At 35.7% G+C, this 24195-nt stretch overlaps 2 protein-coding genes across 9 annotated transcripts in view; one reads left to right on the top strand and one right to left on the bottom strand.

The window, feature by feature from the left end:
- FBXL13 (F-box and leucine rich repeat protein 13) overlaps positions 1-24195 on the top strand; it is a 93893-nt gene that overhangs the window by 36223 nt on the left and 33475 nt on the right. For 4 of the 5 annotated variants that reach the window (XM_075024777.1, XM_075024778.1, XM_075024779.1 and 1 more), the window contains exons 10-12: positions 9519-9571; positions 13787-13887; positions 17307-17436. In XM_075024777.1, coding sequence (XP_074880878.1) covers positions 9519-9571; positions 13787-13887; positions 17307-17436 — 284 coding nt within the window. The remainder of the gene's footprint in view (positions 1-9518; positions 9572-13786; positions 13888-17306; positions 17437-24195) is intronic. The other variant, XM_075024776.1, reaches the window with a different exon arrangement.
- LRRC17 (leucine rich repeat containing 17) lies at positions 270-18734 on the bottom strand. Of its 4 annotated transcripts, XM_075024785.1 has the most exons (6): positions 18383-18734; positions 17377-17463; positions 8848-8958; positions 5831-6705; positions 2476-2631; positions 270-1261 (listed from the first exon to the last, which is right to left on the bottom strand). In XM_075024785.1, the coding sequence occupies exons 4-6, from the start codon at positions 6585-6587 to the stop codon at positions 858-860; spliced, it is 1317 nt and encodes a 438-aa protein (XP_074880886.1). In that variant the 5' UTR covers positions 6588-6705; positions 8848-8958; positions 17377-17463; positions 18383-18734; the 3' UTR covers positions 270-857. The 4 variants fall into 4 exon arrangements, with proteins under 4 accessions (XP_074880886.1, XP_074880888.1, XP_074880885.1 ...); XM_075024787.1 differs by lacking the exon at positions 8848-8958; XM_075024784.1 differs by lacking the exon at positions 18383-18734 and having other exon boundaries at positions 17377-17675.

Raw genomic sequence — 24195 nt, 5'->3', positions numbered from 1 at the left:
TTCGGTTTGGATGGGCACTGGCATGTTAGATGCAGACCACAGCAGCCTTCACGTGGTCCTCTTCACCTAGAAGTGATGTTATGTAAGCTGTGTCAAATTGACACGGCAACCTAAAATATCTCCTAGAAAGACTTCAGCTCTGCCTACTACAAAAACCAAACAAGGCAAATATGAGCATGTGGAGCTGGATGTTGGGAACCAACCATGTCTTGGCTACTCATGGTTTCAGGCAGCTCAGGTATGGAAGAGGCAGAAGCTGAATTATTCACTCAAGACTGAGCAGGAACACTGGTAAGTCAGCACTTCTGGGTTTGAATTCTAATCAGTATAACGACTGCCATTCCTGTTTTTAGAACTGTATTTAAGGTTAGTCTTGAGTTTGATTTTTCGTATACAATAAAACAACAGGAAGCTGATACAAAAATCTTAGAAATATTTTCTGGGAATATTTCAGGAAACTGATAGATACAAAGAACTGTCAATACATTCAAGAAAAATGTGTCTTGATCACAATTCTGCAGAAAGTTCTGTGTCAACTCATAAGCTGTGTTCATACATAAGACAGCTCCTCCCCACCACATTATGTACATTTGTGTCTATCGACTTCTACTGTATAGTTTCAAATATTTGCCAAAATATTTCACAAGAATGTCCGGAACAAATTGTTAGAAACAATTACTTGATGAAGGATGCTGTATAACTAATGCCATTCTGTAATTATTAACTGCAATAAACAGAACTTTGTAGGCAGATAGTCCTACAAACAATCAGTATAATTAACAAAAAATGTAAACAGCATGTTTTTCTTTGTCAGAGTATCAAATATTTGAATGTACTTAAAAAAAAAAATTCCCTTATTAGCCTATCACAGTGACAATTACACCGTGCTTCTTTACTGTTTGAACTGATTGTTCTTTGTGTCGTTCCCATTCCTCATCATCTTTTTCCAGATCAAAAGTTTCTGGATAAATGGGCAGCTTGTCTTTTGGGCACTCCTCGTAATAACTTCGAACATATTTTCCAACAGACCATCCTTTGTATTCCTCAGGCATTTTACATTCTAGGCCATTGTAGTGAACATTGTAGTGATGCTTCAACCAGTAGAAAAGATAATGAATGTTGTAATCACATCTCCAAGGATTCTCTCTCAGCCACAGTATTTTCAGAAAGTAAAGATCTTCCAGTACTCCATATTCAAAATTCTGCAAGCTGTTGTTTGATAGATCCAGCTCCTCTAAGTTATTGAGACCTGAGAAAGCAGCTAGTCAATAGAAAAATAGTTATTGGTACCTTATAAAGATAAGTTAGAACAAAACATGCATATTTGCAACAGGAAAAACATTTTCATAATTATACATTTATTTATTTTTTTTTGGCAAAAGCCTACAAAAAAGACTTTTCAAACACTGAACTTTAAAATATGGCTTGTGCCTTGACAAGTGCATGTTGGTATAAATATATTGACATTAGGGGAGTTGTACTGCTGGTAAAGTTATAAACCACTTAAAGGGCATGCATGAGTGTAGAATAGGGACAGTGAAGGTGAATCAATGGTTGATTTGGTCATAGAAGTCTACTGTTACTGCCATGATACAGAAGTAGAAATATGGAAATTTATTATGTATTAGACAATGTGCAGTGCTAGTAGATTTTGTATGTATGTGTGTGTGCGTAGAACCTTTAAGTTAATATTTTAAGATATGGAATAAACATGGAGCTTCATAATAATGCTTCTGAGTCACATTTCAGAACGCGGTTCCTATGTTTTGCAAGTATACTGTTCCATTTAATGGCAGAAGTCTTAAATAAATTGACTGTGTCTAATGTTAAACCTCATAAGTACCATTTTACTGATATTATCACTTTCTACTGCAGCTTAATTTCCAAAATGCTACTAGAGAAGGGTCTTTTTGCTTCATACTTTCTCTGTCCTTGTGTTTGCTTTCATAATTAAAAACCAAATACACACAGGCAATAAGCAAAATGCCAACAGGGCCACTTAAGTTCTAATAATATATAACTTAACAGCAATTATATGTAGTGATTTTTAATCCAAAAGAGTTTAAATCCTTTTGGTTTATCTATTACTTTATTGTCCAATATAATTTAAAAGCACCCTTATTATATGACAAGTTTTCTTAGATTTGGCAAAGATATTTAAAAAATCATTGAACTGTTTAGCATTTTGGGAAATGATTTGCCTTCAGTCTGCAGAATTAAATTTTTATACTTGGTTGGTTTAGTATTAAGAAAGGGCAGCTGAAATCAGTCTCTCTTTATTGATTTCCATGATGAATACATTTCAGTGCAAACCTTTAATCTATGAATTGAGTGGTACAAAAGCTAAAATTTGCACCATCTTCTAGATTTTTAAATCCTTTTTTCCCCACATTTATATCTGATAGAGACATTATCAAAGTTTATAATTAATAAAACACAAATAACTTTCTAATGAATATTTAAAATTATTCTTACCAGGATCAATGTAAGCTATTCCATTACTGTTTAGGTTTAGTATCTTCAGTTCACTGACATCTTCAAACTCTTTGGCTCGTAGTTGTCTAATTTTGTTGCTGGACAAATCAAGTTTAACTATATCTGGAGGTATGTTACCTGGAACTTTCTTTAAATCTTAAAAAATGAAAAAGATATAACTTGTGTCATCTTTAGATTATTCTTACTGCTTAGGTATCACAGTTGCATACCACACACAGTTTTGTCAGTCTAGCATTGTTTCTTGTTTTCTTTCCCTTTTATTCTCACTACTAGTGTCAACATATTTTTTTCAACTTCTTGAATTTCATTGCTTTGTTCACTTGTATCTATACATTTCATGTGAAAATTGCTGTCTTCATTGATGCTTATAGTAAAGCCTCTTTGTGTGTTTTGTATTTTTATTTTAATAGAACTCTATTATTCATTTGCATAGGGATAGGGTAGGTAGTGAAGATACTATACTAATAAAAAGTATGTGTGAAGTGCTTGATCATTTAAAGAAAAGAAACCAGAGTAACTATATAAAAAAATGTTCATTGGTATATGAACATCTTCCATAATCAAATTATAGTGTGCTGTCTTACATCCTTTGTTTTGTGTTCCCAAAAGGTAAAATGTTCTAAATTTTATCAGCAATAAAAATGCTAGTTTTTATAGTATTTATAGTAATATTTACAGTTATAATTATGGTTCTTCAGTTACAGTTATGTAGTTTTAGTAATATTTAAGACTTTATATTTGTTACAATATTTACAGTCGTTATGTCCAGGCAGCATAGTGGTGTTCTGTCTATCTACTTCTCTATCCTACTTGTATCATTGGCATTACCTAAGTAGCCAAGCACCTCTCAGTCATCTGAGTATGTATCCTTACAGTGTTCCTTGCAAAAGAGTTACAGAAAGAATAGCTTCTAGTCCAGTAGTAGGGGCACATTCTTGAGAAGTGTAAGCTGCGGTTTGAATCCTCTCAGGGTAATGTTAATAAATCTAATCTCCAGGATTATGTTTACTCAATGAGTGTTCTAATCCTGGGCTGTTTTTACAAGAAAATGAGTAGTATCTCTTATTTGACCGTCTCTGAATGAAAGCAAGTAGTTTCTGGATCTGTGGTGAAATTTGTGTTGTCAGTGTACTTCTGAAGTTCTGAGCTATTCTCAAGGCTAAAGCAGTGTATCAGTCTTCCTGCCTTATATCTGATTTTGAGCAGAGCTTTGGTATTATAAATACATAAATACTATACTATAGTATAGTATATATATATATACTATACTATAAATACTACTCCAGCCTGCTCTGTTTGGAGTGCTTCCTGCTTGTGCAGGAGTTTCAGGGCCTATTTATCACCAAATGAATGTGAATAATGCTTGAATTTAGAGACTTGGAGAGTTTGGCAGTACTAGAAAATAGATTTTTTTCAACTGCTCTTGCAAATATAAATTCTTTTGCAGAAAAGCAAACAGAAGTTACTTTTTGCTTCCAACTTTTGTTGCTTTTTTTGATAAAAGAGAATCAAGGACATAGGACACTTTCATTCTGAAGTATTGAAGGATCTGGCGTATCACTGGTCTGATGAGATAAAATAAGAAGTTCTTCAAAAAGCAGAGCATACACATGGTTATATGTATTTTTAAGATGTTTCTTCCATGAGCTTTCTGACATTAGCTGAAAGCTGCTGACCTGTTGTCATATCTCCTTAGAGATACATAGTACTGGCAAACTGCTTGTCATTCCATCCCCTCCATTGTAAAGGAATAATGGATTGCAGCTTTTCATGTCATCTTACTGGTTTGGCAACTGATGTCCCTTTTTTCCTACTCTGAAATCTTGTCCATGTGGATTTAGAGAATTTTTTTGTGTTTTCCCAGCATTTTGGATACATTATACTCGTATTTCTGATGAAAATTCCAATGAAATTGTGCATCTGCTGCACAGTAATCATATGCAAAGACAGTAAGTACAATGCTTTCATCAAAGATTACCATATGTTCAGAAATCCCAAATGTCCATGGGATATCTGCATCCAGCTGTCAAGCATATGCACAGTAGATCTGATACTTCCTAAAAAATATTGAACGTACTCAATGTGTCCATGCTAGACATTCAGGAAGTCCTGGACTGATATACTTAGTTCTTGATCTGAAGGATGGAGTCCCTGTACCTTCTAGTACCCTCATGCAGAGGTTGAAGTAACTTTATTTCTTCATTATTAGTACTAAAGACAGCAAACCATTTTTTTAAAAATACCATAAAAGCCTGTGAAAATCCAATGAAGAGCAGACCACATTGAATGTTTCAATGAACTTAGAGAAAAAAGTAACATTTTACTTGCCAAAAGTTTTTGAGTGTATTCATGCATTCAGCTCATCTCTTTGATACCACTGCAGTGATCTGGTATTGCAGGCTATGCTTCACAAAATTTGCGACAAAATCCTACCAATTTTGGCTACTTCTAGTATTGTTTTTTATTTCAGATTTGTAATGTTAAAGAACGACTCTCTTCTGAATTGTTTTGTTGCTTCCTTTGTTTCATCACTGGATAAAATACAGGAAATATAAAGCATGAATAAATGTGCACTTCTGTGTTGATATATGCCCCAGCTGGTTTACCCTTAAGGCTTAACTGTGGCTTTTAGGAGCCTGAGAAGGATTTAGGAATGGAATGGATCCAAGTGTCTGAAAAACATTTACTGAAGGCCCTTCAACTTCAAAATGTTAGCTGGATGCTGGGAGGAAGAACACAGAGGAGGTATTTCTTTATGAACAAAAGCATACAATTTCTTCCTTAGTAGAAGAAATCTTGCACAGAAAATGTGAGGATGCGATGGCTCTCCTTTGCAATCAGGTTCCTTTGGGCATTGTAAGCACAGCTGGCTGCTCCAGTTCTGCTTCACAGCTTGCTTCTGTCAAAGTTGTTGCTATCTTTGTGTTGTACACTGGAAAGAAGAAAAGGCACTCTGTGCTTTTCTCTTCAGTACAACAATTTCAGCGCAGCTGTAATTTGACTGATTAGTATGTTTATAGTTGTAAAATCAGGATTAGTGAGATGCTGGTCCTTCAGTAACTTAAGTGTGCTTAATTTTATTCCTGTTGATTTTTGTTGGATATCTTATACTAGAGCATTAAAGAATATCTGGAATTGGGGCTGCAGAGTAGAGGTAAAATGCAGAAGTAATTCCCACCTGGTGCTTATAGTTACAAGAGGAAAACAATTAACAATATTAAAGTGAGTAAAGCAAGTACTAGTACTATATTTGCTGTAAATAATATGTGTATAAATGTAGTATGGGAGCAAGAATATTAAAATCGTTAATTCAGTTATAAGGACAGATACAAACCTTTTCTTTTGCAGTTCAGAGTTGGTACAGGAAACACATACATGTGGCACAAAGAGGAATCAAATTCTGGTTTGACAGCTTCGGGCTTCTCCCGTCTTATGTTTTGGGGGTCCTGCCTGTCCTCTTCACTACATAGCTGTTCAGCTTTTATCTGCTTTAGCTTTTGATTTTTCAGTTCTATTGGGTGCACACACTTGGCATAATTTCCCAAATTCCTGTTTGTTGGAACCTGTAGCATTGTAACAAGAGTTTCTAGTTCACAGTTGCAATGCCAGGGGTTATCATAAAGACGTAGGTAGTTTAGACTGGGTGTATAAATAAAGATCTCCTCAGATAAACTCTTAATTTGGTTATGCTGAAGTAAGAGTGTGGTAAGTTTATTCAAACCAAAAAAAGCCTCGCTCTCAATTTTTGATATATCATTCTGTTGTAAATCCAGACTTTTCAGTACTTTATACTTGGAAAACATATTATTCTTCAATTTACGAATCCTGTTTCTTGCTAGCAGCATGTGTTTTAAATCCTCTGGCCAATCAGGTGCCACAAAAATCAATTTTCTTTCCTGACAATCTAGGTATTTCTCATGAAGATAACTGTATATATCACATGGTAGGCCTCGGGCATTGCGCTTAACAGTGCTAGATGCTTTCCTTAAGATGTTTTCCCTTTCATTGTTTCTCAAACTCCTATTCCTTGTCCTCCTACAGTCAGACAGTTTACAAAGAAGAAGTAGTAGTATAATAGTAACTACTTGCATCCTGACATTCAGCTGGCCCCAGTTATTTTCTGTGACAGCTGGAACAGTTGAAATTTTTGGATAGTTTTAATCAGTATTGTACAGATCTGAGGATGCACAGCTGGGGTATGTGGGATCCCTGTATTGGAAGAAAGGTAAAACATTAGTACAGATGAAACAGGCATTTTCATTGAGGCTTGTTCATAATGTGCAGCATTCAATCAAGTGCTCAATCATCACACTACTTGGAGCTTTACAAATACTTTGAAGATTTAATGTCCTATCTCTTTTTTTGTTGTTTTTACTGTCTCTGGTCTACTGTCGTTCATTTTGATTAAACATGGGAAACTATATGGACCAATTTCTAACTGATCTTTGTTAGAAGGTTCTCATGTATTCAGGAAAAGTGCATCAGGCTGAATCTTCTTTGTATTTAAGTTCATCTTGGAAGATGAGCTTCAAAGAGGAGCTTGAAGCTGGTATTTTCCAGCTTTCTGGGTGTTAAGCCACTGGAACACATACAGAGCCAGACCAGGGAAAGTTATCCAGTACCTATCAAACCCCTGGTTTCAGACTGCGCTCAAGTGTGGACTTGTTTTCAGGTTGAGCCCCAATTATCATAACTAGCCCTGCTACTACCAAGTGTCTCTCATGGCCCATGTCAGATAGAGAAGGACTGCTCCCTGCAACCGTTTCCAAATTGCTTCAGTATTTATAGTAATTTTTTGGCCTATGTTCTCTCCTGAATTTCCCATACTATTCCTGTCCACTGCCCTTTTCCTTAATTTTCAGTGAAGTTTGTTCACAAGGATGTGTTTCCTTAGAAATATTTTAACCCCTCATTTTTTTTATTTTCTAACTTTTTTCCATCTCACAAATTTCCTACTTTTGCTAGTCAGTATCATTCCTTCTGAAACTTTTTTTTTAATTCTTCACTGTTTGGCTTAACTACTTAGTTACTTTTTCTCTATAACTGTGGACTTCTTTGTGTTATGCTCAGTCCTTTTTGACCTTAGCACCTGGGAAGGTATTGAATCCCAGTCTGGAGTGCAGATCATTGCACAGATGTTCTGTTTCTAAAACGCCATTGTTTTGGGCTCAAAAAACTTGTTTTTATCTGGAGGAAAGGTAGCACAATAAATCAACTAATATCAGGTAAAATTCTTCTGAAAGCAAAGAACTTTTTCATTTTTAAACAAATTGATAGATCAGTTTAAACTACATCTCGACTGTAGGGCATTCTCAGTATTTGTGTAGTTCTTACTCATTAGACAGATGAAGCAGTCCTGTCTATGCATGCTACTGCATCCCTCTAATCCATGTGGCCAGTTGTTAATATTACCTTTGAAAACCCATTGATTGGTTTCTCCGTTTTGTTCCTGTAGTTGCCAGTTATCTATCTGCATTCAGATTCTGTTAGTTCACAGTGTGAATGAGGGTTTGCATTGATAACATTGTCCCTTACATGAAAAATTAAATTTTGTTACTTTTTGGCACCTAAATGCTAGTCAGTGTAAATTGATCATGTGTTTTAATAACTTGAATCATAACTGGGATCCCCTGTGTTGTTTTGAACTGTTCACCATTCTGATAATGTGATAGCTCATTCTATCCAGGAGAGCTTGGAAATAGAAAAAGAACTTGGGGAAGGAAAGGTAATAAATAATTCTGGAAATATTCTTTCCTCTTCCTTTTCATCTCCTGGGTCTGAACTGGAATTTTTTACTAGTATTACATTCTGTCTGCTAACTAAATTATACTCAGCTATAATACCAAAATGAGCAGCTGCTTTTGGTAGCATGTACAGGTTCACATGTAAAAAGGTAATTTTGTCTCATTTAGTGCTAGGGCAAAAAACGTATAAGAGGTTTGTAATTTCTGTGGCTTAGCAGTCTTAAGGATGATTTTAATTGGTTAGGTTCTTTTGAGTTGTGCAATTCCTCTCAGTATTGTCCTACTCTTCAAAAAGGCACTGAGTTAGACAGTATTACAGGATATTAATGAATTCACAGTCCCTGTAGAAAAGAATATACAGAGGTATTGTTGTACTAGTGCTTGGTTGCAATTGAAAACATGTATTTGGCTTACCATGTGAAAATGTGTTTTTAAAGATTTTTTTAAATATATTTCTTTTAACTCTGTAAACCTTTCATACTGCATTTTCCATATTAAGTATCTGTATGAGGTCTATTTTTTCATTTCAGCTTAGATCAGTTATTTTTGAAGATCAGATTAAGGCAAAAAGTATTACTATGTTTAATAGGAGTTTTTGCATCTTTACCTTGGAGGATAGACTCAAAATTTGGCAGAAGAGTGGCTGAAGGGATGTGTAAGCGTTTCTTCTAGTCTCAGACATCTATCTTTTGTTGATTTGTTAGAATTTCAACAATCTCTGCAAAATAGGAGTTTATAAAAATAATAGATTATATGCACACAGAAGAGACTGTCTCAGGCAGCTAAATTCTCTGAAATTCCATACTTGCAGAAGATAAGCAGGGCTCTTCCTACAATTGGTCTGATTGCTGCACCTCTACTTTCAGAGGGAAAAGATTGTTCACTTATATAATTAGATACCAATGTCGTAATATATAGGTGGGAGGGACAGATAACCCTATGTGGAAAACTTAATTCTGGCATTTCTGAACACCAGATTGCTTAATTAGGTGGCTTTCTGGTCCTTTGGTAATATAAGACTGAAAACAGCTTGGTTCCTAAGCCAGCCATTAGTTGATGGAGTGTAAGAAGAAACATTTCCTCAGGACAGCTTACTCCAACTTTGTATTCTACTTTTTGTTTTTTGTGCTTGCTTCTCAGTAATATGCTGTGGCCATGGTTTCAGGGAGGATATTGGCCTAGATGGGCTGAATCTGTAATAAGAATTCTTATGTTTGTGTTGTACACTTAGAATTTTAACTGTTCACCTTTAATATGACTTTTTTTTTTTTTTTTTAGGTGAATGTAAGAATTTGCAAGACTTAAATCTGTCTGAATGCCAGGGATTAAATGTAAGTACTACAGACTTTTTCCACGAATTCTAATTTATACCAAGAAGGAAGATTTTTTGAAGAGCTGTGGTTATTTGGGTACACAAATCTTCCTGATTAAAAGTAGAGACTTGTGCTCTTAAGTACTTTGAAAATGGAGTTTACTAGGATTCAGAGATACTCAGTGAAGTTCTCATTTGTTTTTTACAGCGCCAGGGCAAAATGATATATTCAATCTCAGTTAATTTTAATAAACAGGCTTCAAAACTCCACCAGTCTGTGGGGAGGTTCTTTTTTGCTTTTTTAAGTTTGGAGTTGTCAACAATACCTTTTAATCCTAAACTGTTTCCAAATTCCTTTATTCCTTCATTCAGTAGTACACTTGGGCTCTAAAAATGTCTCACTAAATTTCTGGATATTTGTGAGAGCCTTTATTTGAAAAGTGTCTAAGTATGCAATCACCATTATATATTTTGTACATTCTTTTTTCCTTTAACATTTTCAGTTTTATCTTTCTTCTATTAATTCTCTTTTATGTTTTTTCATTGCTCTTTTCTGATGGAAAAACAATGTTTGACTCTGCTTTAATTAATAATTTCTTAGAAATGACACCAATACGTGTAAATTTTTCTAATAATAAAATCAATCTAAAAATAAAATCAACATTTTTTTTAGACATTATGGTTCTTAATAGATTCATATAATGTATACATCCATTTATAGGCTATTTATGCTAAGTATATAAACAAATAATTTGGTATAGTTTAGTTGTCTTTAGAGTGAAATGTATGTCCAAGGGTCTAGCCCAGAAACACTCAAATATTTACACAAAAAAATTAAAAAATTACCACGGATAAACTACAGCTTATGAACTTCATACAAAAATGGCATATGATGGTTGAGTTAGAGAGGCAAGAGCTGCAGAAGAATCGTGAGCTTCTAATTTATAATACTCTGGTTTGGTTCTGCTTTACATCTATCACCATCTCTGTCCTATGTTGATGTTAGCTTTATTGCCAAATATCTTGTTCTCACCATTTTCACAGATTATATAATTTTCTTTACTATACCAGCTACAAGGAAGGGATAAAGATCTATTATATTATGAAGTTCATTGAGTAACACTGTAGAATCATCTTGCTACATAACATAATACTTGCTATATGATATTATAACTACAGAGTAGTATTTGGAGGTTGTATGCTTTTCAAGGATCATGTTGATGCATGAAGGCAGTAAGTTAAAGAGGGCCAGGGCCTGCCAAATTGTAAAGACTCAAACACTGTTTCATAACTGTCCATTCTGTTTGGTTGTTAGCATGCTTGCTAATACACATTTGGTACACACCAGTAGGCACATTCCTAGGTGATGCCAGGGATAGCAGGGACTTGCTGACCACACTCTTGGCAATGCAGCCTAGTATACAGTTGGCCACCTTTTTCAGAAGGGCATACTGTTGATATACATTGAAATCGTTATTGACCAGGACTGTCAGGTCAATGTGTTTGATAGCTGCTTTCTGTCCAGTGTCTAGACTGTACTGATGCATGGGGTTGCTCCATCCCAGATGCAGGACTTTCCATTTGCCTTTGTTGAACTTCCTGAGGTTTCTGTCAGCCCATTTTTTGAGACTAAATCTGTCTGAATAGCAGTTCTAGCCTCCAGTGTATTGATGCTCCCCCCAGTTTGGAATAATTTGTGAATTTGCTGAGAATGTATTTTATTCCTATCATCCAAACCATTTATAAAGACAATTAACAGTACTGGTCCCCATATTGACCCTTGAGGGATGCCAGTTGCCATAAGCCACCAATGGGACTTAGCACCATTGGTGACAACTCTTTGGCCTGGCAGCCCGGACAAATTTTCACTCACCTTGAAGTCCACTTATCCAGCCTTTATTTTACCGATTTGGCTATAAGGATACTGTGGCCTGCGTTGAAGGCCTTGCTGAAGTCAAGATACACAACAGCCACTTTTTTCCCCTTATCTATAGATCCAGTAATTTCATCATAGAAAACTAACACCTTAATGAGGAATGCTTTGCCCTTGGTAAATCCACGCTGGCTGTTCTCTATCACTTTTTCATCCTTCATGTGCTTGGACAGGGCTTCAAGGAGGATTTGCTTCATAACCTTCCTAGGGACTTGGGTGAGGCTAACTGGCCTGTAGTTTCCTCGATCGTCCTTCTTCCGTTTCCTGAAAATGGATGTGACATTTCCTATCTTCCAGTCATCAGGAATTTCCTCTGATTGCCATGACCTTTCAAAAATGAGTGAGGCCTCTCAGTGACAGGAGCCAGCTTTCTTAGTACTCTTGGATGCATCCTGTCTTGTCCCATTTCCTCAGGTGCTCCCTGACATTATCTTCTACCATAGGTATTGCTTCACTCCCACAGACTCTGCTAGTAGGTTCCTGGGAGGCACCTGGGAAGCCTTAAGACAAGCCTTAGCAGTAAAAACTGAGGCAAAAAAAGTCATTGAGTACCTTGGCCTTGATGATCAACCAGCTTTCCTGGGCCCCTTTGCCCTCCAGGGCTGTCAACCACGAAATCCCGTTAAGCAGATCCCTAAACAAGCCAAAATCTGCTCTCAAGTTCAGGCTTTTTCTTCTCCAGTTTGTCCAATTTTCTTCTCTCAGGATTTAAAACTCATTTTCATGGTTGCAGTAACCAGTGTCACTCTAGTTCTTCATGTCTGTGACCAGTTTTTCCTTGTTTGTGAAACAAGTCCAGAAGAACATGTTCCCTAGACCACTTGTCAGTCACCTGGATCAAGAAATTGTCTTCAACACACTGTAGAAGTCTCCTGGATTGTTTGCGCCCAGCCATATTGTTCTTCCAGCGGATATCAGAATGGTTGAAGTCTCTCATGAGTAACCAGGATAGGCAATTGTAAGGCTTCCTTCAGCTGCCCAAAGAAACTTTCATCTACCTTCTTCTCTGAATCAAGCAGTCTGTAGCAGACACCTACTACAATGTAATCCTCATAGGTCTAGCCTCTAATGCTTACAAATAAGCTGTCAAATGCCTTGTTACCCATTCCAGTGCAAAGCTCTGTGCATTTAAGCATAACTTTGCATAGAGTGCAACCTGTCCTCACCTTCCTGGGCTGTCATTCCTAAATATTCTATAACCATTCATTGCAGCCCTCCAGTTGTGTGTGCTACCCCTTTGCATCTCTGGAATCCCAATGAAATCATAGCTCTGCACCTGTGCATGAACTTTGATCCCTACAGGTTGATTCCCATGCTACAAGTGTTTGCGTTCAGACACTTGAGATGGACCCCTGGGTGCGCTGCTTTCATATGGAAGGTTTCGGAGTTTTCCCCATTGTGCTATCCCCCTAATGCTTTCTCACCACTCTCTGTGCCTTCAGTTCTCTTCAAGGTTATGGTTATCTTCTGTCAACATACCTATTTTTACTGATATCATCTCTCTCAAATCCTTTGTTGCAGGACTATATTTAGAAAGCACAAACTGTCCTCTTTAAAGTTGTTTTGTATTGAATTTCCAGCTATCTTGATGGTCCTTTTGCCTGCTAACTGAAATATTAAAAAGGTGACCACAACATGGCAAAAGACAGACACTCATCTATTACATTTCCATGTATAAGTGCTGACTTTTTCCCTTTCTATTATATTGACATTTATTGTGAAACATTCTTCATACTAGGAGGTTTGTTCCCATTATATTCTAATGGAATGATATATAGAACAATCTAGGTAGTACCACTTTTGCAGGCCAATAAAACATGGAAGCCTTAGAATTACTCAAATCTAATGTTCCACCTAGAGGGTAGAACTAAACAGGAAGCATTTTGTAAATGATATTACGGGTTGCAGAAGTGTACCAGAACTTACGGAGAAAATTCACCAGTGGTTTTAGATACCAAGACTGGCTAACAAGAATCTTGGTTTAGCAAAATATGTAGACATGGGCTAACCTTCAATCATGTGAAGAGTCCCCTGTGCTCTGTAGGACTGTGTAGTGTATAATGTTTTCTTGAATTGGAATGTTAAAATTACCATACCTCAAGTGAGTAACAGTAGCGTCATATGTCTCTCAATATTCTCCTCTGACACTTCCAAAGAAAATGGCTGTGATGTATAAAAATTATTATGATGATTTAAAGATATTAATGTTTTTTCCCTTGTTATTCTGCATAAAAATGTAAGATAAATGAATACAAATATAATTCTAATGTACTTCTGGAATTATTTTTTTTTATTATTCAGGATGAATCGATGAGACTCATATCAGAAGGTTGCAGATCTCTTCTCTATTTAAATCTGTCATATACAGGTATTACTAATGGAACACTACGACTATTGTCAAGGTAAAATTAAATAGAAATACAAAAGTGTGTTTGTTTTAATCTTGCAGGAAACTTAGAGGCATATATAGTAGAAATATTCTTTTTGAGTGATTTATAGGATTCTGTCTGCTATGCAAAATGAAAAAAATGCCCAATACTTTTGACTTAGATAGCAGTTCTTTTCTCTTTTTAGTATAATTAAAAATGTATGCTAGATTACACTATATATTTCACAGAGTTTTACAGAAACTTTTAAAAGAACACGCTAGCCAAAAATTTCTTGGACATGTCCAGTTACTCATGATGATGCAAGAAGTTTGCAAGTTAGATATGTTCTGAAAAATTTATATTTGCAAGAGAGGATTGTGGATAGGTGTATTCTGTGAGCCAAGGCCTTGTGTGACAACTGCAAAAGAAAGAGTTTTTCCAGACTCTTATTTGGAAGATCAGTGAGCTGAAGGCAGAGAATTTACATTCTTACAGAGGTCTGCCATTCCTGTTTTACATGTATCCCTCCATGAGACTCGAAGTCCGCCTTGTAGGTAGAATTGCTGCATTAAAAACTGCCATACAGAAAAGAGACACGCTGGTCCATGAATAGCAGCCGTCACAAAGATGTATATGGATTTGAAGATAGGTGTACATTGTTTCTCTTTCTTATGAGGAAAACTAATGTCTTCCTTTCAACAGCAGCCCCACAAAGTCCAGAAACATGTTTTTCTTTGGTATTTGTGTAATACATTTTGACTTTTGTTTTTCTTAGTCTATAATGCCATATCCTCATATAACTAACATTTGTTTTGGCAGTTTTCCATGTAGTGTCTCCAATCTTACCACTCATCTCTTCATCAGTATTATTCTTATTATAATCTGTGATTCTCCATGTTGGCTGATATTTTTTGTTTTTAAATTTCCATATATTTATGTTGAAGTTTGGAACAGCTGTTCTATAGGTAATCTCAGCATACATTATTCTGGTTACCTGAGCATGCTATTGCCACCAAAAGTCAGAACCATTCATTTCTTCTGATGCATAAATAGTACATACCCAAGGAAGAATTCTCCAGAGCAGGTGAAGCTTTCAATGCAATAAAATGTTTAAAACAAAAAGAAAAATTCTCCACTGACAAAATATATTTTGCAGTTAACTTGTACCTTGTTAATGAGAAATTTTCCCAGTCACGCATGATGCTTCTGATTTAAAACCATAAGATACCACTGGTTTTATTGACAATTTTTGGACAAAAAGCAAAGCTCATTGTTTCTGAGGTTATGGGGCTGTACAAAAAGTTGCTGTCCTGTGAAGATTTTGATAGCAGACAAATTTCATAAACATTTCATGTGCCATCTCAAAAGCATTAGCTCACCACACTGTGTAGTAAGGTAACTAATACAAAGTTCTCAGAGGTGGCAGTATTGCATTTCATAATACTGCACATGAAGTTTGCTATTGTATATCAGATGTCCGTTATTGGAACAAGGAACAAGTGAAGTGTAGGCTGAGTGTGCTCAAAACGGTTTGGTCATTTTTGATGTCTCCTGCTGTTCTATACAAGCATTTTAACCTCCATATTGCACAACACAGATCATCAGCTACAATTTCCCTCTGAAAAGTTGTTGCATGTGGTAGACATGAATATTGTCTATCAGGAATAAATGTCAGGAGGTGATTTTGTCAGATTGCTTTAAACCAATGATCCTGACATTGCTAATGCCAAAATTAATTGAAAAATCAGTATGACAGAATTCCTGCAGAATTTAGCTGTAACACAAAATAAGGATTTTTAGTAGTCTGTGTGCTCAAGCTTAAGTTTTAAGAAAGCTGTCACTTTAAAAATGGCAGAAGGCGGCATGTGTTAAAATTCCCAGATCATAAAAATGGGTCATATGACCTGTAAAGAAAATCAGTGTCTCTTCAAAAGTATTGGAAGGTTTTGATCACAGTCTTCAAAATGCAGTAAGAAAGGCTTCCTTGTGTCTTAAGTTGTGCAACCTTGTAGCAAAATATACTTTAAAAAGACTCAGAACTGCCAGAGTATAAAACCCAATCTCTTAAATTATTATCTCTTTTGTCAGATAAGTTTGTAATTGTACTCTCTCTGGGTTTGATTTTCCCTACTTATTTCTGTGGAATATGTCACTAAAATGCAAAAAGGCTTATGCTTCTACAAAGAAGGATACTTTTATTTCTGTATTTAATATGAATTAAGCGTTTCCATTTAAAAAAAAAAAACCACACCACAAACACATGCCCTTATATTCTGATATCTGGTTCTGATGCACATTGGTTTGGGTTTTGGTTTGTTTGTTTGTTTGTTTTTTCCCCATGAAATATAATCTTTTATTTTATTTCTTAGGTTTTTTGTATTATCCTTTTTTCACAATAATATTCTTTTCCAGCTTCCTATCTCTTTTTTTTGCATTCAGTTCAAGTTAGCGTGTTTCCCCACTCTATATTGAAAGTATAAAGTCAGTTCCAAAAATGTATGCCACTCCTTAAGCAGTCAGCTCTTCAGTGGGTGTTCCCATCTTTCTTCAAAATGCCTACTTTTGCTGACTTGCAGAATTGCATGACTATATCCCTACAACTAAATGTCTACCAGAGCAGTAGGTCCTAATTCTAGGTTTTGATTTTCTGTACACTTTCATTTGTGGTGCTTGTGGCAATTGCTATTTATTCCAGTTAGAAATGTAGTTCAGTAAAATGAATAGTTTTCAGTATGTTATAAACCAAAGCTGCAGATGGAAACTTAAGTGTATTCAGAGTATAGATTCTTGCTTTTACAGAGTGCTGTTGATTAACATTTTCCACTTACAGTTTGCTTTCTTGTAACTAATGTTTAGTGTAAAGAAATGTTTCCCAAAGAACTGATCAAAACCTAACATTGGATGATTCACTTTTGGATAATTCCCTTTTGTATCTCTTTCAATTTTTCAGAATGTTTTAATAGTACTCTTCTAGATAAGTATATGACTTGAGAAGCTCTAACTGTACTTTTATGCTTTTAACGTCCTTTGTTAGAGTTCTGGTTTTCATTTCTAGCAGGCACTGCTTGTAAAATCAATGGCAAAGACAGTCCAGCAAACTTATACTGAAAAGTCTATTAGTTTTCAAAGTATGCACACAAAAATCCCAGTTAATTAAAAAGTATGCTTTTGCAGTTATTTGAGATAACTTTAAAATGATACTTTTTTCATATAGTGAAATATGTTGTATCATAGTGCTATTCCCCAGTAATTTGCAGTACAAGGAGCAGAGGAAAAAGTGCAGCAGAAGAAAGGGACTTTCAAACTTCAGCAAGGAGATAATTCTATTTCATATCAAACAACTTTTCTTTACAGTAATTTTCAGAATACTTTAACTGTGGTATTTTATGTTCTACCGATTCTGTAACATACCCTTGTAATAACTTGCACTCTCTTTTGTTTTTTTTGCAAAGCAGCTTCCCCAATTTACAGTATCTGAGTTTAGCTCACTGCAGAAAATTCACAGACAAAGGTTTACTGTACCTGAGCTCTGGAAAAGGTTGTCACAGGCTCATCTATTTGGACCTTTCAGGTTGCATTCAGGTTTGTAGTTCACGTCTTTCTTTCATTCTGTGAAGAAGAGAATCCTTTATATGACTGGCTGCATCCTGCATTCATGGTATACTGAAGTAGAACAAGCACTGCAGCAGACTTCCAGGGTTTTGAATTACATGACTACAGCTGTTTAAATTTTACTAAGGAATAATAGCACTATAGGTTTGGATCACTTCCAACAAAATGTCAGATCTATAAACAGATCTAGTACTTACTGCATAATGAGAACAAGGCTTGCTTTTTGTAGCCATAAATAGACTAATTCTATGTCATGATTAGTTAGGATTTTAAATCAGGAGCTTTGAAAATGCAGTTTTTACTAAGGTATCAAAAAAAATAAAAGCCACTCTGCATTGGAAAAATATGAATTTACACTTGGTTTCCTGAAAAGGAAATTAATTAAAAAGTGAACTTTTGTTTTATATTGGTTTAATATATAAAGTGAAGTAGTATTTATAACTGCAATCTAAAAATAGTTAATGTTTTGGATTATTTTAGTCTCCTACTAAACTTCTAAAGGAAACCAAGGTTTTAGAATCTGGTACTATTTTAGAAACTTTCAAATATATACTGTATCTTGAAACATACTTCAAAAGCAATACGAAATGCCAAACTGTAAGGCAATAAAAGTCTGCCAATATTTTAATAAAGACTCCCACATATATTTATTTATAAACTGAGAAGATTCTCCAAATTACAAAATACACATGAAATGATAAAGAGATGGAGTCTGAGGAATATAACTGTTTAACTTTCCATCTAACAAAACCTTTCCCAAACCAAGGATGAAGGCAGACAGGGCAACAGTCTTGTTCTGACTGCTCTTTACTGTGTCTGTTTCTTGTTCCTGAGAATCATGCTGAGACTATTGTGCGTTGACAGTGTGAAATTTGAAATGAGGGCTGAGGTTAGAGGAAAATTAAGAACTACCTACCTCTGAGTTACTTTTTCAGAATGCCAGTAATTGGTTATTTTTTCCAAAAGCAACATTCCTGCTTGTTCAGAAGTGTAATAATGAGCTGTAAGGATCTGCCTCTAGAAAGCATGACGTAACAGTAGTCAGAGAAAAGTGATCATCATCGAACTGGGAAAACCACAATCCTCCCCTTTCCAGAGAAAAGTGGGTTTGCTCACCAGTGTATTTGAGCGCTCTGAAAGGAATTCCACAGCTTCCTCCATTTTGGGTTTCCCCACAATTCTGGAACAGTGCTTATTGATTATGACTGAGTACTTAAGTAAACAGTTAAAACCAAAAAGAGCATCAAATTGCATCACTGTTGCAGAAAGCATTTCAATAAGACAGAATTCTTTTTTTTTTCCTCCCCTCATTGGATCAACTAAACCAAAGGGAACTTCTGTAAGGCTAATGTTTCAGAATTAGTTAGAAAAATGTAGTGAAGCTATAGTATAAACATTTAAATTATGCTAAAAGGTGTTCCATAGAACAGAATATATATTCTATAGAGTATATATTTTTCCTTTTTTTTATGTTTCCTGTTTTTTCCTTAATTTTAATATTATAGTTGTTTTAATATGAGTTCTTATATTACCGTTACTACTGTAGGATTTGAACATCTGTTTAGAAAGCCCATCTGTAAAATGGGTGATTATGCTAATGATTTTGCAAGTGGCAACTTGAGGACCAGAACATTTAGATAGCTGTTAAAACATAGTCAGGCAGAAAACTGGGAATTAAGCACACATTTTCTAGTCTGTTGTCATAAAATGAGGCATTTTTTCCTTTGACTATTATATTAATACATGGTAATAATACTGGATTAATTGTAGGTATGGTTTTTTTGCATGAAATCTCAGTAACTAACGTTGTGTCATTATGACACGGGTGATAAATATTTTCATTAATGAGTTTCAAGATATTTTCATAAAAATACAGAGATTCTCTTGTGTCCTGGTCTTAAAGGTGTCCTATTACACCATTGATATTCTCAGAGAATTACCTAGAAAGCGTAAGATTTCTTTGTCCTGCTTTTGAAGCTGAACAGTATAGGTGGAAAATTTTCTGCTATTAGACACAAAACTGAAAAGATGGAAGGGTATAAAGCAATTGCATGTCATTTACCAACGCACTACATTGAGATTATACAACTAGAACCGAGAGATATTTTCAGTTAAATTAGAAACATGGAGATTTTCAAAGAAATTGACTTTTTATTTTTGGTGCCAACATCTATGGCTGATTTTCAGACTAGAACTATTCTGGCCCAAAATGTGTTAGAACAGTCTATCAATTGCTGTAGTTTGCAACAGCTGGATAAGAGATCACAAGCCACTGGGAAAAATAGATTTGACCCTTTCATTTCTTGACATCCTGCAGTATTTGTGGGGATGTCAGAGAAACTATTGGCATATGTACCAGCTTCATCAGTTTTTACCATCTGAGTTCCTCCTGCTCTGGCTTCATTGGGAGAATTCTTATTTTGGCAGTTACTGTCAAATTCTGGCTTCTTCAGATGAATCAAGGAGCAAAAAAGGGCCATCACTTGGGGAGAAAATCTGAGCCATGTTCTTTATTACTGAAGAAGAGGACTGATTGTTTACATTTCCTGAGTACAAACTTGTGTAACTGAAGAATACTTTATTGTAAGTTACGCATACACTATTCTATATTTTTAGAAATATGCTAATTCAGGAGTATGTTAATATAAGCTTTTTTTGGAAAGTGGAAAATTAAAAGAAAAATAACATGTGGAGGCAAGCCATCAAGGTAATGTGCCAAGCATGTGAAAGGATGTCACAATTCATTTTGTCATTCTTGACAAACACAGAATAAAAAAAAAATATAGCCCCTTGTGTACCACAAGAGTACTTGCTCAATCCTGAACACTAATTTTCAAGTTTCTGCACTCACAGTGCATTGACAGTACTATAATCATGGAATAGTGTTTCTTCAAAACCCCTTCTGCGCTGCAGACAGCATTGTGCCTTGCAGGGTGGATTCCACAAATACAATTGGTTCAGGCGGAGAAAGAAGGAATTTTAAAGCAGCACTGTATGTGTAGCAAATAAGCCAAAACTTGAATAAAAATTCTGTGTGTTCCTATTCTTTGGAATTAAGAAACTATAAAAAGATGAAATTAAATTAATTTTGACATTCTTACAAGCATTTCATTATTTCACTACATTTTATTTCTGAATCTATGGGGACAAATTTTTGTCTGTGGTTTGCTCCATGTTTGTTTTGATGTACTTTCATTCTAGATCACAGTATACTAGCATATAGTTAAGAAAAAAACCCAATTCAGTCATTTACCTATTAGACTGAAAACTCCTTAGACAAGGAATTGTATTTTATGTACAATCATTGCATTGACTTCTGATCCTGTACATGCAAGAAAAATAATACTTTTATAAAATTATCTTACTGAGTCATGCAGGAAAAGTCTGTTTTGCAGAATTTTATAGGATCTAAGGCTCATAATAACCTTAAAAACATCCTCCCTCACAATTGGTTTGAAGAAGGAGGTTTAAGTGGGTTTTTACTGAACCGGGGCAAAGAATGCAGTATTAAATTCCATATGTATCCTAACATTGATTCTTGGGTCAAGCTGTTCACTCTTGAGAAATTTATTATACATTGAAATTCCAAGTTAGTTGAGAAAGCAATTGTTTTACTAAAATGTGCACAAAATTTCATATTACTACACCTTATCTTCAGGAGTGCCTGAAGTTTCATAGATAATCCATAGGGGCTTTAGAAAAAAAATTAAAGATTAAGATTTCATTGTTCTAGGAATAAAGGAAAATAAGACAAATACATAAGATATTGCAGCAGCATCTAAATGTTGACTAATTTAGTTGAGTCTTATCTGAATGCATGTTTCACACTGCAACTTTCTCACCCTGATGCCTGAGATCCATTATCCAGCTTTAAGTTAAAAAGCAGTTCACATGAAAAAGATTTGAAACAATCTGTTCGGGGGTATTATTAGCTGCTTCAGTATAATTGTTTTTGGCTTCCATGGAGGAAAACACTAAATTGCTGCTATTTGTGGTATCAAATGGCTATGTTAAGCAAACAGTGTTTTTCCAGACAAAGAGATTAAAAGTCCTTTAGACTGCAGTTAACATTATGCAATCATTACTGAATTTCAGAAACAGATATGCTACTTCTGTCCCTCAACATTGTTGAGTTTGATCTGATTACCTGCTACCTACTATCTACCCTTTTGAGAATGTGAATTTCACTTGATTTTAGGCGTCTAACCTAAGGTAGTGTCTAGAAAATTACCTTAATTTATTTCAATAACAATTAGAGAGGGAGAGCAATCTCCAGAGGTCATTCAGGCTTTTTCAGGTCTGACCTGTCTTGGGATCTTTCTTGCTCTTTGCTGTACAGAGAGCCCAGGTTTCATAATTGTCTAACATAGACAGCTCAGTTATATTACTAATTTCAGCGGAGTAAACAAAGGCTTTAGCATTTACAGGCCTTTTTTTTTTTTTAATCACCATCATTACTATTGGTGCATTCTTGACTTAGCATTTTTCCTACCTATTTCCCTGATTTTAAACTGTGATTCCTCTTCTACAATTATCAGAACAACCTGTAAGCCTTGCAAGTATTTATCTTACTGCTCAGTTAAATGGCTAACATTTCCAAAGTCTGGACCTTAAAACTAGTGTCCTGAGTCTGCATTTAGTTTTTTTCAGTGATATTTTAAAAATCTTGGCCAAAGCAACAAGTAATGTAATGTAACTAAGATCCATAATTTAATTGTATTTGCATTTGAATTTGAGGTACCTAGACATGAGGGGTCTTTTATTCCTACTCTCTGTATCTAACTGTGATCACTAGCCTAGGTAGGTACTCTTTTGATAGTTAACAATGTGTTAATTGTAAAAAAAAAATCCCAAGAACAATTGGCAGCAGGCCCCATTAAGCCCCATACCTTCCTTTGATGAGCAGTCATAGGAGTAAGTTGTAGTTGGTTACAATTGATGCATGCATTTGAACTAGGTCTTACAAAATCTCTTCAGTTTGAACAGTAAGCATAGCTGAATATGGCATGTTCTGCACTCTCAGCTTTTGAGTGATTGTTCCTTCGGAGCAGAGTTATTCCTTCTCATTATAGCAAATCTGTTTAGCAGTTACAAGGGGAAATCCTACTGTCATAACAGCTAAAGCATACTCAAACTGCTTAACAAACTGTGGCTGATTTTTTAGAAGAGTGAAAACCTCAGTTTTCTTTTGAAAATGCATCAAGTTCATATTATAATGGACAGTGTTATTACCATGTATTACAACAAACTGTGTGGTGTAACATATTCTCTCTTGGGAATGGCTTGCTCTTTGTAGTATATGGACCAAGAACAAGATTCAATTACCAGAAATTCACCTCTCAAACTGAAATTTCTAGGGGGTGATTTGTTTCACTTTAACATATTAAACTACTTGGTGCATGTTGTAGAAATGTGCTGTCTTCTGTTGTTGCGCTGCTTGAGATCCAACAATGAGGAGGCCTGTTGCATGGTTAGGTAAACTCTTACTTGAATGGATTGGTCATGCCATGTTAAAGCAATTAGTGCTTCTTGACTAGCAGAGAATAGAGATTTCCCAATACCTCCCTCAGGCAGCTGCTTGAGTGATATTCACAATTTAAGCTAGTCTCTTTCATACAGACCAGAGGTTTTGGGCTGAGGAAACTGGAGATAGGATTACATTGTCCTACATTACATATACCAATAGTGAGTACAAAATTGTAGAATTTGGACAACTGAATTTCATATTCTGTCCTGAGAACTAGCAGCCATCTTGCCATGCTGACATTTTACCTTCTGGGGATCACTACCAGTTGAAAAGAGGATTGCCTTTGCCATGAGAGCCCTACACTAGTACTGGTTGTTTTGCAGTCATTTGGGGTGGGCAAATCCAACCTATCCATGCTGATGGGTGAGATCTGCAGTGCTATCTGCAGATCCACACTCATGTGTTATCCACATCAACCACATTCCCAAAGTCGTGGTGTTCTTTTGTCCAGCAGACATGTCTCAGTTGGAGGGTGTGTGAGAACCTGGAGTGCACTAACAGGCTCTACATGCTCTGACCAGCTTGTATTTACAAGATGGTTATCCTTCTGTATAATCATGTTCTGCAGCCTTCCCTCCTGCCTCCCAAGATTTTGATCTTTTTCCTTCTTCAGCTCTTTGTTACAGTATAGCTGTTTTCAGAGGACCCTGACCCAGGGTTCCACAGCTGCACCGTATCAGACCTGACCTTGAACACAGGCAGCTGACAGAGGGTAGTTAATGGGATTTATATCACCATGCATTACCTGTAAAATTTTTCCTATAGTTATTTTGCAGGCTGTTACAGACCCACTGTAGGAAAAATATTCACGCTCCACTTGTCCTGAGCTTAGAACACATCAGACTCTTTGCATCCACAGCGCTAACAGTGCTCATGTGTGTCATGAGCCACACCATATTCTGTCTGTCTGGACGTAAGACCTGCACAAATACTTTAAGCCTAACAACACATTTGACAGACATGTAGCCAGTTCGCCTCTAGTGCTGACACGCCCCTGCACAAGGGAAAAAGTGCAAAGAGTGCCACAGTCCCTTATGAAGTAGAGACAAGACATTTAACATCAAAATATTTAAAACAATTTATAAAGAATCTGTTTAAAAGACCACTCCAGCCTGAAAATAAAGAGCAAGCCAACCTGGCCGTAAGTTAAAAGATGGAGGATTATGCCAGAAAAGACAAGACAGTCTGGTTTGATTATAACT

The sequence above is a fragment of the Buteo buteo genome, chromosome 4, assembly GCF_964188355.1.
Source record: "Buteo buteo chromosome 4, bButBut1.hap1.1, whole genome shotgun sequence".
Taxonomy (NCBI): domain Eukaryota; kingdom Metazoa; phylum Chordata; class Aves; order Accipitriformes; family Accipitridae; genus Buteo; species Buteo buteo.
Note: the sequence above shows the minus strand (reverse complement) of the source record. Positions and strands in the feature narration are given on the sequence as shown.

Coding starts and splice junctions, on each gene's coding strand:
- LRRC17 (XM_075024785.1), bottom strand. CDS start 6,587: ATGCAAGTAGTTACTATTATACTACTACTTCTTCTTTGTAAACTGTCT. Junction 2,632..5,830: donor TCTGAACTGCAAAAGAAAAG/GTTTGTATCTGT, acceptor TCATTTTTTAAG/ATTTAAAGAAAGTTCCAGGT. Junction 1,262..2,475: donor AATAGCTTACATTGATCCTG/GTAAGAATAATT, acceptor TCTATTGACTAG/CTGCTTTCTCAGGTCTCAAT.